Source organism: Nansenia antarctica, assembly GCF_963989245.1.
Source record: "Nansenia antarctica genome assembly, chromosome: 17".
In the NCBI taxonomy this organism is placed as follows: domain Eukaryota; kingdom Metazoa; phylum Chordata; class Actinopteri; order Argentiniformes; family Microstomatidae; genus Nansenia; species Nansenia antarctica.
Genome location: NC_137687.1, coordinates 9,647,147 through 9,664,646, shown reverse-complemented (window position 1 = coordinate 9,664,646; position 17,500 = coordinate 9,647,147). Strand labels below are relative to the sequence as shown.

Genomic DNA, 17,500 nt, shown 5'->3' with positions numbered 1-17,500 from the left:
CAATTCATGGTATGTGTGTGTGTGTGTTTCAAGTAAAATATACTACAGTACCTCATTGTAAAGGTGACTAATCAGGCTTTCCAACGATATAAAATACAATACCAATTGGTATTAGTAAAGGGGAGGAATAATCGACCGAAATAACGTTTCCGAACTTCTTCTGAGCAGTTTATTTAGATTTTGATGTATCCTCCCCAAATCTGACATAACAACAATATCTACTCCCAACCTAACCACTTGTAGCAATGACGAAGGGACAGCAATCATGATTTTCAAATTAAACTTTAATTTACCTAAATATAGAAACCCCATGATTTTAGTTTGAAACAACTATAGTATAGTGCTGATACATGCTGGTGAATTCCACTAATCTCAAGATAGCAATAACCCTTGTTACATTATTGTAATAAACCAAACCATTGAATACATGGTATAATAGTAACATATCATCGTGTAATACACGTGTAATAGTAACATATCATTGTGTAATACACATGTAACAGTAACATATCATCTCTTCTACGAGTATAGATCAATACGAGGCTACGAAGTCAGTATGTATATATATAAATATATATTAGATATTTGATAGTAGGGGGGTTCATATATACCACCTTGGTCACTGGGGTGGGGGATGGGCTTCTATGACAGGTCAGTTCCACATCAACAGTTCCACATCCACTGGCCTATAGCCCTTAGGAACTTGTATACATATGAAAGGAACATAGACAATGCAGAAGACAGGCTAAATCAAGCACACCTCAAATACCAAATCGAATACTAGACATTTTGTATTTTAACCAAGGTCTAGTAGTCGTCGGAGTAGTTGGGGGGGTCGATATGGAATTGAACACACCCATGAACACCTCACCTCTGACCTCTTACCCCTCTAACCCCTCTAACCCATCTCTACTAATCCTTGCAGCCCGTCTGGATGGTGGCCGTCATTTTGCTGATGTCGATGAGTTCCCGCTCCAGCAGCCTCTTGCCGTGCTCCAGAGTCTCCGGGGCCATGAAGCGAGAGCGGCCCAGGATCCAGGCGTAGTCGACGTGGAAGATCCGCAGGATGTCGGTGCAGGAATACACCACCGCCCCGCTCACGTAGTCTGTGCTCAACACCCAGTAGGGACTGTAGGGGGTGACTGAGAGGAGGGGGGGGGGGGGGGGGGGGGGTTGAAAGAGGTGAGAGAGGAGTAGAGAGAGAGAGAGAGAGAGAGAGAGACAGGGGTAAGAGATAAGAAGAAGAGGGGATGAGAGAGAGATGGAATGGGAAAGAGAGAGAGAGAGAGAGACAGTTATAGAGAGGAGTGAGTCAGAGACATAATAGTGACTCAGAGTCATGCAGGGTTTCCTAAGAGACAGAGATGATGTCACTGGACGGTAATTGAACCAGAATCAGCCATCATCCCATAGTCCTCCTGTCACATGCTCTCTGTCTGCTTCATCAATGACCTCAGAGGAAGTAAGCAGTGAGAGAGAGAGGATGTGCTAAATGGACCACAAGCCCGTTTGAGAGAAGTAGGAGGGTTACAGAACAGTACAATACAATCACAGTATCCAAGATTGCATTGACCTTTAACCTTTCGGAAGTTATGTGTTGCCAATATGTGACACGTTCTAATGCTTAGGTCCTCAAGTCGGGATCTCATGTACCGTAATGATCAGACTTTTCTTTCGAAAAACGTGAATACATTTCCGTGTTGTCAACGACACATCGCTAGTCAGCTAACACAGCTTGTTTTGTGAGCCTGCTAACAATGTAAAGTAGTGTTCTAGTTAACTAGGTAGCAGTGGGGATTCCTCACCCAATCCAGCGAGTTTGTATTGTGATTCTCAACAACGTTGACACGTAGTTCCGTGTTTCAACAGAAAAGTCTGAACATTTTGATTGGTTACCGACATGCGGACCAAATGATCAGACTATCTCACATATAATCCTGGTTTATTCAGAGTAAACAGAGACACAGCACCATGTGATGACTCACAGTAGGAGAAGCTGACTCCAAGCTTGGCTTGATCGTTCTGGTCCAGGACCACAGCTGTCCCCTCTGCTGTCCTTACCTTGTCTTTACTGGAGGGAGGGAGGGAGAGAGGGGGAGAGAGACAGAGAGAGAGAGGGAGAGAGAGAGAGAGTGAGAGACAGAGGAGGGAGAGAGAGAGAGAGAGAGAGAGAGAGAGGGAGAGAGAGAGCGAGACAGAGAGAGAGAAAAAGAGAGGAGGGAGAGAGAGAGAGACAAAGAGAGACAGAGAGAGAGAGAGAGAGAGAGAGAGAGACAGAGAGAAAAAGAGAGGAGGGAGAGAGAGAGAGACGAAGAGAGACAGAGAGAGAGAGAGATGGGGGAGAGAGAGAGAGATTTATAGATGTCACCAGACACTTGAAACTGGTTTGGCCAGGTGCTGTATATGAGGATATATTCCTTATATAACATGTGGTGTTTTCTTTTTTGGCCATCTGCTCACCCAGCCAAAAAGCCAAAACAGAAAAAGACGTCGTCATGACTAGGCCTGTAACAATTCCACATTTCGCTGTACAATTAATTGTCTCCGAAATAATTGCGATGAACAATATCATTGTTTCACAGTTATGTGACCCCGATAATGTAGGCTACTAACACAGCAACAAAGTAAACCATGCCTCTTTATTATCATGAAACTGATTTTTGTAACATAAAATTGTTGAAAAAACCAACATCCTCATCAATAAAAAAAAGGGTGTCATCTAGTTATGTGTGGTTATGTGTTTTTAGCATGTTCATGTTCTATCAGCATGTTGTGATGTGCTAAACATGCAGAGCAGCTATCTAGCTAACGCCTGTTCTTTGTTGTTAGCCAGCTAGCTAGCGTGTTGGAGCACAATCAAGATTGCCATTAGACAATGGCTGTCCTGACACACTCACTAGAGCTGGGCGTTGACCACTGGCAACACACTCACTAGAGCTGGGCGTTGACCACTGACAACACACTCACTAGAGCTGGGAGTTGACCACTGACAACACACTCACTAGAGCTGGGAGTTGACCACTGACAACACACTCACTAGAGCTGGGAGTTGACCACTGACAACACACTCACTAGAGCTGGGAGTTGACCACTGACAACACACTCACTAGAGCTGGGCGTTGACCACTGACAACACACTCACTAGAGCTGGGCGTTGACCACTGACAACACACTCACTAGAGCTGGGCGTTGACCACTGACAACACACTCACTAGAGCTGGGCGTTGACCACTGACAACACACTCACTAGAGTTGGGCGTTGAGGACTTTGATGGTGCCATCCATTCTTATGGTGTAGTCGGCCGAGATGCACTTCCCTCTCTCAAAGGATGCTGGGAGCTTGGCGATCTCATACCACCGGCCCAGGTACTGAAATAAGAGGGTGAAAGAAGAGGAGAGGCTTTAAGACATTGGTGGATGGAGGACTGTGTGTGTGTGTGTCTGTGTGTGTGTGTGTGTGTGTGTGTGTGTGTGTGTGTTTGTCTGTGTGTGCGTGTGTGTGTGTGCGTACGTGCGTGTGTGTGTGTGTGTGTGTGTGTGTTACCTGCGGGAGGACGAAGGTGGGCTGGACCTTGGGGGTGGGGCAGGGACCCCAGTGGTAGGTCTGAGCTGAGGCCAGAGGCAGGACCAGGACGAGGAGCCAGGAGACAGGATACATCTTTACCTTGAGGGGGGGGGGGGATAGCGTTAGCCTCATAGCATAATTGCCTACGTCACGCTTCACTTGTGGTCAGACGAGCCATCTTTGTATGTAGAAGAGATGACTTGGGCACATCGTAATTTTGGAATGTAACAAGCATTCTGATAGGCTGATGGCATAGTAGGCAATAATGCACAGTGAATCAGCAGTGTTAGGAGAGTAGAGTTAGGCAGATATCTCAATTTGGCCAAACTATGACTTAGGCAATTATGCTATGAGGCTAACGATTATGGAAGCATATAGTGGACTTAATTCAAATGTTAATGCAATTTGAGATTGCATGTTCCACTTTTGCATGCATTCTTTCAGTCAATATTCAAATTCAAATGCAATCATATGATTTTCATTTTCATTTTCATGTACCTGGTATGCACATTCGCTGTCAATATTAAAATGATACTGCAAAGCCATTTGACATTTCATTTTCAAAATCATGCGCTGCTTTGTAACTGACAAAATTCCAAAGTCCATTCTAAAGTGAAAATTACTATGCAGTCCCACAATAGCATTTTCATTTTCCTCTTTTGCCTGCATTATTTGAGTCAATATGACAATTGTAATGCAATAATGTGATAAGCGTTTGCATTTCCATGTTCTAGTAAACACATCCGCTTCTTAGCTGACAAAATTCAAACGTTGACCATTTCATGCAATAATGGCATTGCATGAATACGCTTAGGCCTATAGGCTAATATAGTAGAATATATTATTCAAATGATCCCATTCTCATGTTCTACCGGCCTGTCAGTCATTCTCTGGGGGCAGGACAATGTTCAATGGCAGGACTAGCGCAAGTCATTTGGGATTTCGCAGATCATCAGATCGAAAGCAATTTGATTCCCTGCTCACATGCCTAATCGTGAGCTTAGAATTATAAGGTTCTATCTCCGTTTAGGGCAGTTCAGAGATATTGAGCGTCAAAGTTTTTACATTCCATTATGTTTTGTGAGATGGAACCTTTGTATTTTATTAATTACTAACTCAAAAATGTCAACATTTAGGCATTAATAAACACCTAATGGATCAGATGATGTAAAAAAACGAAATTTTGACAAAAATGGAGATAGAACCTTATAATTCTAACGTCACGTAATGTCAAATTATCAGAACAAGGCATTCATAAAAAAAAAATGGGCTAAATGAGAGAACACATGGATTAGGGCTGGGAAGACATGGAAAGACTGCAGTGCTTTGAGACGTACACACACACACACACACTTTCTCATCATTCAGACAACCCTTAGGAATGAGAAGGATCACGGGGAAAAGATAAGAGAGAGATCGAAAGAAGGTCATGCAAACAAACAAAGACTACATTCTGAGACTGGGGCGACTGGCATTTGAACAGCTGATGGATGGAAAGCTCATATTCAATGAAGAAGCCCTGATAAAAGTGTGGCATTGATGTCACTAAACCTCAGAGAACTCTGGATTTTGCACAGAATTCCTTCAAAGTGAGCATGGGCTGTGTGAGGAGAGAAGGTGTACTGCTTTGTGCACCTGAGCTTTCAGGAGTTCCTGGCTGCTCTGTAGGCCTATGTGTTCCACTGCTGTGTGACGAAGGACATCAAAGCACTGCAGTCTTTCCATGTCTTCCCAGCCCTAATCCATGTGTTCAACATTTGAATTAAGTCCACTATATGAATGAATGAATGAATGGTCTTTATTGTCATTAATACAGTACAGGTATACAACGAAATTTGGGAGGGGGGGGCTCCCCTGGTGCTAGGAAAAAAAAAAAAAGAAAGAAAAAAAAAGAAGGGAAAAGAGCTGGTTTACATAAATAAAGGCTATGTACACTATCCACTATACTATACTGTACAAATAAAACACTGTGCTGTACTCTATGCTATGCTATACCTATCCTAACATTTCCTATCTCTGAACCTTATGTACCCTAGGGTTGTCATATTGCACATAGTGTTATTGCACATTCATTTAAAGTGTCTTCCATAAACGATATGCTAAAAGTTTCTGAATAGTTTCTTACAAAAGTGTTCATTTAAGCAATATCACACGAGAGGGAGTGTGTTATACTGAATATCAGCACGGCTGTGATTCAGTCGTATACAACAGTTCTACAGCGCACATTTATTAGTTAACAGTAATGAGTGACAACAGATTATGATTTGTTTGTTTATTTAATCATTTATTTTGGCTCCGTAACCTGAACACAAACATCTGCACGCTATAGCTACTTTGTATTAACGGTCATTTCGGAGTGATACATATAGTTAAAAGTCCCTCGGGTACATAAGGTTCAGAGATAGGAAATGTTAGGATATGTATAGCATAGCATAGAGTACAGCACAGTGTTTTATTTGTATAGTATAGTATAGTGGATAGTGTACATAGCCTTTATTTATGTAAACCAGCTCTTTTCCCTTCTTGTTTTTAGTTTTTTTTTTTCCTAGCACCAGGGGAGCCCCCCCTCCCAAATTTCGTTGTTTGGTACCTGTACTATATCAATGACAATAAAGACCATTCATTCATTCATTCATTCATTCATTCATTCATTTATTCATTCATTCATTCATTCATTCATTCATTCATTCATTCATTCATTCATTCATTCATTCATTCATTCATTCATTCATTCATTCAGTGCTGTTATACTGTATATCAGCACTCATGGAATGCCTCTTGTCCAATCAAATTACTTGGTCGGAACTAACTGTTGTATAATCCTTCTTTACAAAACCTGTTCTAGGCCTGTTTTAGGACTATCCACCATGACAGGGTGACACCCTTGGTATGTGCAGTGTGAGCTGTCCTCTGTATAGTACATAAACCCGGGCACCTCAATGACACCAAACCATGCTGTGTTTAAATATGTTGTTTTCTTTAGAGGCCCCTGTGCTGCCTCACACCTGTTCCTCCAGTTCTCATGCACGCACGCACACGCACGGACACACACACACACACACACACACACACACACACACACACACACCACACAGAGGCCGTTTCTATGGGAGGGAGACAGATGAGCAGCGCTCAGGGTGCAAAACAAACATCTCAGCGGTCTAATCACTGGCACGGGACACTGGCACGGGACAGCGCAATAGAATATCACATAGACCCCATTCTCCCCTGTCACGAACGAAAAAGGGCCAATTGAGATCTCTCTCATTACGCAAATAATAAAGCAAATAAAGTAAAGTGAAGCAAAAAAAATTTGGGGGCTTTTCCAACGATTGTGTTTAATGTATACAGATCTACCTGACATGGACACATTTGTGGTTTCCATGTTTAAATGAAAACAATGAAAACATAATAACAGTTCATATATATTTCTAAGCTATATTCAGAGCAATTTCCATAAGAAATTGTTCGGATGAAGTTGATGTTTTTGTAACGCAGTTCAATTACAATCCTTAACAATTTTGTTGTTTTGTTACACAATTCTTTTTACAATTTCATATCCAATTGCCATAGGCTAAATCTTTATAGAAGATAATAATGTTCTTACCCTGCGCGATTTTTTAGCACTTACTTTTTCTCAGGAAATAACAGATGGTAAAATAGCCTTAATTTATTCTCCGCAGATTCTCAGCGCGTCGCTCTGCTCCCGGAGAGACAGAGGGTGTGTTCGCTGTGTCAGGCCACCTAACCCGCAGCAAGAGGCAGGCGATTAGCTAAATGATTTTCTCGAGGCAGTCCGTGGAAAACGCACCCGTCATGGATTTGTATATCAGAGGATGCTGTCATCCATGTAGTTGTACTTTCACCAATTCGTGACGTTAGAATTATAAGGTTCTATCTCCATTTTTGTCAAAATTGAGTTTTTTTACATAATCTGATCCATTATGTGTTTATTAAATGCCTGTGTGGTGTTATTTTTAAAATGTTGACATTTTTGAGTTAGTAATTCATAAAATACAAAGGTTTCATCTCACAAAACATAATGGAATGTAAAAACTTTGACGCTCAATATCTCTGAACTGCCCTAAACGGAGATAGAACCTTATCATTCTAAGCTCACGAATTCACTCCCTTTATGACGTTCTGTCTTTAAGTTGTGCATTGTGACACGTTGTGTTCTGACTGTGTAGGTTTAATAATTACAATTATTAAAATTAGGTCAGTCTGTAAACTGGCCAGCTGCTATCAACATGCTCAGGGGAACCTGAACGCGACCCTTTGAAGGTATGGTGACATTTTGTTTGATTGGAGAGGCAGTCACGTGGTAGATCAGAACGTTAATGTTACGCCCTGGGTAGGAGCTCACTTGTTGCTGTAGTTTAACTGTTATTATGTTTGTAGATGGACAGACCTCACAAACTCCCGCCATTCCATGGTGGTGGTGGTGATGAAAAAAAGCTCAGGTAGAAACACACACACACACACACACACACACACACACACACACACACACACACACACACAGGAGAGACAACACCAGCCAAATCCAAGACATAAATGAGTTATAAAGGCTACATGATGAGATTGAAGTTCATGAAGTTTCTCTGTTTTAGTGTGAGAATCTCTCTTTGCTCCCCTCTCTATATGTGTGTGTTCCTCTATGTGTGTGTGTGTGTGTGTGTGTGTGTGTGTGTGTGTGTGTGTGTGTGTGTGTGTGTGTGTGTGTGTGTGTGTGTAGCCTGCTGGAGGATGAAGGCCATGACTATGAGGGTGAGTGGTTTATCATTTATGACATTCTCTTTATGTGGAGGAAGAAGGCGCCAAATTCCAAAAGTCTTTCCTTTTCTTGATTGGTTGCCTCCTCTATCCCCGCCTCCTTCTCAAAGCTCATTGGAGGAGAAGATCTGGGGCTCCTCCCCTCTGACCGAGGAGAGAGGACACATCACAACACTATATTTGGTGTTGTGTCGTGTGTTGTGTGGTGTGTTGTGTGGTGTGTTGTGTAGTGTGTTGTGTAGTGTGTTGTACTGTAGTCTGCTTAGTGTCGAGATGTGTTTTGAATGTGTGTGTGTGTGTGTGTGTGTGTGTGTGTGTGTGTGTGTATGTGTGTGTGTGTCATATGGCTGGTCTTCCTAAGAGAAGGGCCAAACAGTTAGCAAAATACTGCTCAATATCCGCTATTATTGGTAGCCGCTCAATATGGAGAAGGCGGTGCTTCCTGTACCCATGAGCGGGATACTGTCTGTCTTTTAGTATTGATCAACCCACTGGTCTGGTGCGAATAACATCCTGTGTGTGGCAGAACTGGTTGTTGGCTCAGCATTACTGTAACAAATTGTTTCCAGGATGTCAAAATGCACTGTTAGTATTTATGTCCTTTAGAATTGTACTTTGTATGTGGACATAAATAAAGCATTTAAAATGTGTGTGTGTGTATGTGTGTGTGTGTGTGTGTGTGTGTGTGTGTGTGTGTGTGCTTCAGAGGGGAGGAGGCTGTCTTGTGCTTCAGAGGAGAGGAGGATGGTGGAGTCTATCAGGCTGTACGTGTCAGAGGAGGACAGGCGGCGCCTGAAAGAGGAGGAGAGCATGTATGTGAAAGGCTACATGGGCTAGCCCCACCAGTTGGACCCCACCAGTTCCACAATCGGGGGCCTGACTCTTCCTAAGCAAGGGCCACAACAGGCCTAACACACAAAACAACACTCATGATTAGTTAGTATCAGAAATAATGTTTCCAGCAATGGTTTTTGACATGGCCTGTGAGTGCGTGTGCACGCCTGTGTGTGTGTGTGTGTGTGTGTGTGTGTGTGTGTGTGTGTGTGTGTGTGTGTAGGAGTGTTGAGGAGAGGATAGGATATAGGCTAGCAGAGCAGAATGGTGTGCAGGAGGAGCTGGAGGAGAGGATAGAGGAGCGAGAGCATTCTAGGATAGAGGAGAAGGAGGAGAAAGCAGAGCTGCAGGCTTACCTTGGCGACAAGCAGAACAGCCAGCTCCTCACTGAGGAAGACGGGCTCTGCGGCAAAATCAAATGGTAACCGTGACTACCGCATTACTCACACCACACCTCATCCCTAGACGGAGGTAGAGGTAGTTGCTAGTGTGTCCACTAAACGATGAAAGTTGCAATCTGTTTACTCTCCTCTGGTGCTTGATGTTGTTGTTTTGTGTATGTGTGTGTGTGTGTGTGTGTGTGTGTGTGTGTGCCTGCTTGTGTACGTGTGTGTGTGTGTGTGTGTGTGTGTGTGGTGGTCTCCAGTATGAAGCAGACTGCCGACGAATCAGAGCAATGGATGGAGCAATTGATGGAAGAGTTAGAAATGAACAGGACCCAGAAGGACGCTCTGCTCAGCAGTAACCAGGTAGGTAACCAGGAAGTGAGAGAGTCAACAGGCGGTGACCTCACCAGCCAGAGGGAGACACACACCTGTGCGATAAGTGAACACATCACATGATGTACAAACCATCACATGACATACAACACATCATTCACATCCCGCTCCTCTCCATCCCTCCCTCCTCCCTCCCTCCTCTCCTCTCCATCCCTCCTCTCCTCTCCATCCCTCCCTCCTCCCTCCCTCCTCTCCTCTCCATCTCTCCTCTCCATCCCTCCTCTCCTCTCCATCTCTCCTCTCCTCTCCATCCCTCCCCTCCCCTCCCCTCCTCTCCTCTCCATCCATCCCTCCTCTCCTCTCCATCTCTCCTCTCCATCCCTCCCCTCCTCTCCTCTCCTCTCCTCTCCATCCCTCCTCTCCTCTCCATCTCTCCTCTCCTCTCCATCCCTCTCCTCTCCATCTCTCCTCTCCTCTCCTCTCCATCTCTCCTCTCCTCTCCTCTCCATCTCTCCTCTCCTCTCCATCCCTCTCCTCTCCATCTCTCCTCTCCTCTCCATCCCTCTCCTCTCCTCTCCTCTCCATCCCTCCCTCCTCCATCCCTCCCTCCTCCACCCCTCCCTCCTGCAGGGAAGGGACCAGAGGAATCTTGTGGAGCTGTGTGAGTCCTCCAGCAGTGACGCCAGGAGACTGTCTCTGCAGAGAGAGGCGGACAGGAAGACGAACGCCAGACCGAACAGAGACCTACAGGTGGACACACACACACACACACATATACTCTCACACACATACATACACACACACACACATATACTCTCACACACACACACACACACATAGTCACATACACACTCACACAAACACACTCACACACACACACTCACTCACGCACGCATACTCACACGCACGCATACGCACATACACACACACACACACACATAGTCACACACACACAGACACACACACACACATACTACCGTGCTATCTATGTCTTCACAACATTCTTTGGCTGTGGGACATGTGTTCATGTGTTCATGTGTTCATATGTGCATGTGTTCATGTATTCATGCTGTTCATGTGTTCATCTGTTCATCTGTTCATGTGTTCATGTGTTCATGTGTTCATCTGTTCATGTGTTCATGTGTTCATGTGTTCATGTGTTCATCTGTTCATCTGTTCATATGTTCATGTGTTCATGTGTTCATGTGTTCATCTGTTCATGTGTTCATGTGTTCATGTGTTCATGTGTTCATGTGTTCATGTGTTCACGTGTTCATCTGTTCATGTGTTCATGTGTTCATGTGTTCATATGTTCATGTGTTCATATGTTCATGTGTTCATGTGTTCATGTGTTCATGTGTTCATCTGTTCATGTGTTCATATGTTCATGTGTTCATTGGGGTCTTTGTCTGTCTGACTGACAGCATCAACTGAAGCTGGCTGACCTCGCCCTGGACCAGAGAGATAAGGAGGTAGGAGCTACGTCTCTCACACACACACACACACACACACACACACACACAGAGATGAGGTCTTACTGCAGGTAGAAACTACATCTCTCACTCTTTATTATATCGTGTGTGTGTGACTGTGTGTGTGTGTGTGTGTGTGTTGGCTGAAAACTGTAACTTTTTTTTGCAGAAAGACACCGAGAATGAGCTGCTGAATAGGTCCCACACTGAAGATGTCAACATCATACAGGTATTGTGTATGTGTGTGTGTGTGTGAGTGAGTGTGTGTGTGTGTGTGTGTGTGTGTGTGTGTGAGTGAGTGTGTGTGTGTGTGTGTGTGTGTGTGTGTGTGTGTGTGTGAGTGAGTGTGTGTGTGTGTGTGTGTGTGTGTGTGTGTGTGTGTGTGTGTGTGCATGCACGTGTGTGTCCGTGCTCGTGCACATTTGTGTATTCTGAAACCTTGGGTCTGTCATGCAGGGTCTGAGAGAAGAGATGAGGGACCTACTGAGTGGATCGGATCTAACTGACGATATTGTGTACGTTTCTCTCTCTCTCTCTCACACACACACACACACACACACACACACACACTCACTCACACACACACACACACGCACACACACACTCACACACACACAGAGACAGACAGAGACAGAGACAAACAGACACACACACAGACACACACACGCACACACACACTCACACACACAGAGACAGAGACAGAGACAGAGACAAACAGACACACACACACACACACACACACACACTCACACACACATCCACACATAGTTTGATTCTATAGTTTGATTCAGTAGTTATTTGAGGGAATCCAATATTAGTTTTTGGTGTTTCCTGTCTCATGAACACTTGTGTATGTTTTTGTAGTCCACTAAATCTAAGACTACAATTCCCTTGATGCTTAGTCACTAGGTGACATTTTTGACACCGGTGTTGTACATTGGCTAAATCAAGTGATGTTGTTTGAACCCTTTATACCACTGCATTCACTGCAGAAGAAGGTATATGACCGAAAGCTCGCAATAAACTAAGATTTTTTGGCACAGTGTATGTGCGGATGCTGTTATTTTGCACTCTAATGTTAGGAATCCTGAAGCCTCTGTGTTTGTCTGTGTCTCAGTGAGACAGAGGGGAACTTCATGGCCTGGCTGAACGGGACCGTGTGTCATCCCCAAGGCACCCAGCGTGTCATCCCCCTGGCCCAGGTGGGTAGTTTCTCTCTCTCTCCTCCTCCTCACTCTCTTTCTCTCTCTCTCCTCCTCCTCCTCACTCTCTATCTCACTCTCTCTCTTTGGGGGAAGAGCCATGTCTGTGGCTCAAACTCACCCCTCTCTCCCTGTCAGTGGGTCTAACTCACCCCTCTCTCCCTGTCTGTCTTCATGTCAGTGGGTCTAACTCACCCCTCTCTCCCTGTCTGTGGGTCAAACTCACCCCTCTCTCCCTGTCTGTGGGTCAAACTCACCCCTCTCTCCCTGTCTGTGGGTGAAAGTCACCCCTCTCTCCCTGTCTGTCTCCCTGTCAGAGCGTTAAACTACTCACCCCTCTCTCCCTGTCTGTCTTCATGTCAGTGGGTCTAACTCACCCCTCTCTCCCTGTCTATGGGTCAAAGTCACCCCTCCCCCGTCCGTCCGTCCGTCCGTCCGTCTCTTTCCTATCCTGCGTCTCTAGCTTAGAAGGTAGCTTTGTCTCCACCGTGTGGCCGTGAGCAGTACTGCGTGGTGGACAGTGTGTGAGCACAGGCCCAGGTAGGTAGGGCTCAGACTTGGCATGTGAGAAGCTCCTGAAAAGAGGTCTGTGCTTCCCTCAGGCGGAGTGTTCTGATGAGGAGGAGGAGGAGGAGGAGGAGGAGGTGATGGAAGAAGAGGAGAGCGGTGTTGATGTTCAGTTTAAAAGGTTAGACAGGCAAAACCCCATATCCCACCTACTGTATAGTAAAGATCATTATGCAAGGGCTAACTCTATCTTTAACTCTACTATCTACTCTTTTATCTAACAGACCTGAGATCTGAGAGAGATTATCTTATTTTAACGTGTTTCAATACTCTAAATGGACTGCACTTACGTATATAGCGCCTTTATCCAAAACGCTTTACAACAGCCTCTCATTCACCCATTCACACACCCATTCACACACCAATGGTGGCAAGCTACCATACTCTACTATCTTCACTCTTCTATCCACCCCCCCACCGCCCCTCTCTCTCTCTCTCTCTAGATGGTGGTGGAAGGGTATCAAGGTGGCTCTGGTAGCGGGCATGCTGGCCTCCATGGTCCCCCCCAGCGTCTACCACCACGGCTCCAGCATGACCCTCTGGGACATCATCTTTGAGACGGCCCGCTTCCTATGGGAGCCCTGGTGCCGCATCCATCATGTCGGACTTCCTCCCTTCTAAGACCTTCTAAGACCTTCTAAGACCACTAACACTTGGAGAAAAAAGTCATTTATTGACTCGAATAGTGCAAACACAACACTGACTAAATAAAAGAATGTGCTAGGTGTGAACGACAGTGATCAGTGGTGATGCGTGTTGGAGGGGTGGGTGTATGGGTGGAGGGGTGAGTGTAGGGGTGAGTGTAGGGGTGGAGGGGTGAGTGTGTGGGTGGAGGGGGGGGGTGGAGGGGTGTTGAAAGGTGCTAAAAGCAAATCACACAAAAGGATACCTACCTAACCTAGGTAGTAATTTGATTGGACAAGAGGGCATTCTACGAGTGCTAATCAGATTTTTAAGAGCGTGTTTACGAACGCAGCCCCACAGTGATGTTTTTTGGTCTCGCGAGAGTTGCGTTACGTGACGTCACATCAACATGGCGGATAAAGCAGAGGGATTATAAGGTATGGTTATGTTGTAATTTAAAACCTATTTGGGACACCTTTTCTCAATTTCGTGGGCTTTTAAAGTGATATATATAAGCGTGGTTATGCACTTGAATGCACGGGCGTTTTTAAACCTTCCTCTGATTTTTGATTGGTCGCTTTCTCGCGCCATTTCGAAATAAGAGCCCTTTATTATGAGCAGCTGTCACTCATTCACCATATTGGGAAACTAAATACTAAATACTTTCATCTAAATACAAAACTAAACACATTGCTTTTTAACAATGCACTCTTGTTCAATGTATTCCCCGTCCAATGAACGTGTAGCTGGCTAATGACATCAGCATGTTGGCAATGGGAGAACTAGTCACTTTGCAAAAACCCAAACTCTTATTTCCAACATGTGTTTTTACATTCAGCTAAATGTAATGATGAGAACTGATTGATGATGACCTTATTGTTTTCCTTCAACAGAATACTAACCTGATAGTTTCCACATTTACCTTATAGAACGGTGAGTAACATGTGTTTGTAAACTATGCATGAGATATGCATGCATTGTGGAAATACTTCAGCACAGCCATAAAATATCAAATCAAAGTTTATTGATCACATATTTATATACGACTACAGCCCAGACACGATGCGATGACGTTCTTAGGGCGACAACACAGCAGAACAGACACAGAGGCCAGAATGTGTTCACATACAGGGACGCCACAGTCTCAAGTTATTCATGATTGGTCCCACATTTCCCTTGTCTGTGTGTTGACTTTAGTTTTAATGCCACGATGATGTGTATATGTTACAGTACATGTGGGAATACGGTACATGTGGGAAAACTAGGGTTAGGGTTAGGTGCTAGGGTGACTTGGTACATGCTGGCATGTCTAACCCTAAACCTTAACCCTAACCCTACCCCTAATCCTAACCCTAGCACCTAACCCTAACCCTAGCACCTAACCCTAGTTTTCCCACATGTACCATATTCCCACATGTACCGTAACATATAGAATTATAAGTTAACGCTTATTGAGCACAGTGATTCTACATCACTAGACCTTTTGCTAGCATATCAGCCCAATAGAGCTCGCTGGTTTTCTCTGTGTACCACATGTACAAAAGAAGAGATTTGGTGAGGCTGTATTCTCATTTTATACACCCAGATTGTGGAATGCACTGCCAGTTTACATTAGGGATGCAACCTCAGCAAATATGTTCAAGTCAAGACTAAAAACTCATCTTTTTAATACTGCCTTTAAATGACAAGGCCTAAATCATTAAATTACGATTAAATAATGATTGGAGCACTTTGAGCTGCAACGCTTGCAGGAAAAGCGCTATACAAATAAAAGGTATTATTATGATTATCACATAATGTGGTTCTTTCATCAGTCTTGATACCATCTCTCCAGGAGTTTGACCCCTGACCCCGGTGTGACATCATGTCACGGCGACCCCACGGCGACCTCCTGCTGGAGCACCTGCGTACGCAGCGCGAGAGCGACTTCCTGTGTGACATCACCGTCGCCGTGGGAGACGCTCGGTTCCGAGCGCACCGGAACGTCCTGGCGGCGTTCAGCAAGTACTTTTACGCCCGGCCCGACAAGGGCTGTGAGGTCATCGTCCTCGACCCCGACGACGTCGGCCAGCGCGCCTTCGAGACGCTGCTGGAGTTCATGTACAAGGGAGAGTTCTTCACTGACAGGTACACTGCAAAAATCAGCTCTCAAAAACAAGAAAAAAAGCAATCAAATGAGGGAATATTACTTAAAATAAGCACAATTATCTGCCGACAGAACAAGAACATTTTTCTACAAAACACTTGCCAAGATTTTCTTAAAACAAGTAACATAACATCCGACAAAAAACAAGCATATATCGCCTTGGTTTAAGATATTTAATACTTACTTAGATTTACTTTTTGCAGTGTACAAGGCAGACCATGATGCTTAACCGTTGCTCTTTAGGACAGAAAAGTATTGTCATTGCCCCTTTAACATGCTTATCGTTAGCCTCGTAGCATAATTGCCCTCAAGTCATATTTTGTCCAAATTGAGATATCTGCCTAACTCTACTCTCCTAACACTGCTGATTCACTGTGCATGATTGCCTACGATGCCATCAGCCTATCAGAATGCTTGTTACATTCCAAAATCACTATCTGCCCAAGTCATCTCTTTGACATAGGCATGTTTGACACTACATACAAAGATGGCTCGGCTGACCACAAGTGAAGCGTGACTTAGGCAATTGTGCTATGAGGCTAATGACATGATACACAATAGAAGGTGATTAACGATTATGCTAACCGTTCTGTCTGATGTTGTTGTTGTGCATTTGTTGTTTATTGTTGTTGTCGTTTCCATGGTGACAGTGAAGGATCAGAGGCTGTGCACAAAGCGGCGGTGTACCTGGGGATGTCGGAGTTGGAGCTGTACCTAGCCGAAACAAACCCTGGGACAGAGGCAGTGACGAAGGAGGAGGGGCGGGGGGCAGGGAGGGAGGAGGGGCGGGGGGCAGGGAGGGAGGAGGGGCGGGGGGCAGGGAGGGAGGAGGGGGGGGCAGAGAGGGAGGAGAGGGGGGCAGGGAGGGAGGAGAGGGGGGCAGGGAGGGAGGAGGGAGGGGCAGGGAGGGAGGCCGCCCCCGACACCACCCGCTCCCCTGCTGCGGCCATACTCCCCTCCCCCCCCGCCCCTCCCAGCCTCGGGGTTGCACCCCCTTCCTCCGTGTCCTCTGTGTCAGTAGACAAGAACGGGGGGGAGGAGGGAGAGAAGAAGGAAGAGGAAGGAGAGAAGAAGAAGAAGGAGAAGGAAGAGGAGGATAGAGGGAAGAAGAAGAAGAGGGAGAAGGAGGAGGAGAGAGATCCGGAGTACGTCCCTCCCGTCCCCGGCGCCGCCCAGAGAGGAGGAGGGAAGAAGAGGGTCCGCAAGCCCAAGATGGCATTCGACGACCCGAACTACGCGCCACAGACTACCATCGCTAAGAGGCCCCAAACGGCCATATGGGGCGGGGCAGGGAGGGGGAGGGGCAGGGGCCGGGGCAGGGGGAGGGGCAGAGGCAGAGTGAAGGCAGAACAGCTGCCGTCGTCGGTCCCGGAAACTCCCCCTGGTGGCGTTTCGGAAACCCCCGGCGGCGAAAAAGAAAAAGACACTTCGGCAGCGGCGGACCCGAGTCCGTCGTCGGGGGAACCGCCCGCCAAGAGGGGGAGAGGCCGAGGGAGGGGGAGGGGGAGGGGGAGGGGGAGGAGTAAACTGAAGGAGAACCTCTTGAGCGACGGGGAAAAAGGAGAGGAGGGAGAGGGGGGAGGAGAGGAGGGAGA

At 45.7% G+C, this 17,500-nt stretch overlaps 2 protein-coding genes across 2 annotated transcripts in view; one reads left to right on the top strand and one right to left on the bottom strand.

Moving 5' to 3' along the window:
* Positions 1 to 912: 912 nt before the first annotated feature.
* On the bottom strand, positions 913 to 3,658 carry apodb (apolipoprotein Db; the record flags this gene model as incomplete). The annotated part of the gene is made up of 4 exons (XM_080547283.1): positions 913 to 1,142; positions 1,986 to 2,071; positions 3,248 to 3,369; positions 3,545 to 3,658. 4 exons carry the CDS (start codon positions 3,656 to 3,658, stop codon positions 913 to 915), a joined length of 552 nt encoding a protein of 183 aa, XP_080403409.1.
* Positions 3,659 to 15,623: 11,965 nt separating this feature from the next.
* Positions 15,624 to 17,500, top strand: part of mynn (myoneurin) — a gene marked incomplete at both ends in the record, with an annotated part of 5,239 nt that continues 3,362 nt past the window's right edge. The window contains one exon of the mRNA XM_080547282.1: positions 15,624 to 15,886. Within this exon, the coding sequence (XP_080403408.1) occupies positions 15,624 to 15,886 (263 nt within the window). The remainder of the gene's footprint in view (positions 15,887 to 17,500) is intronic.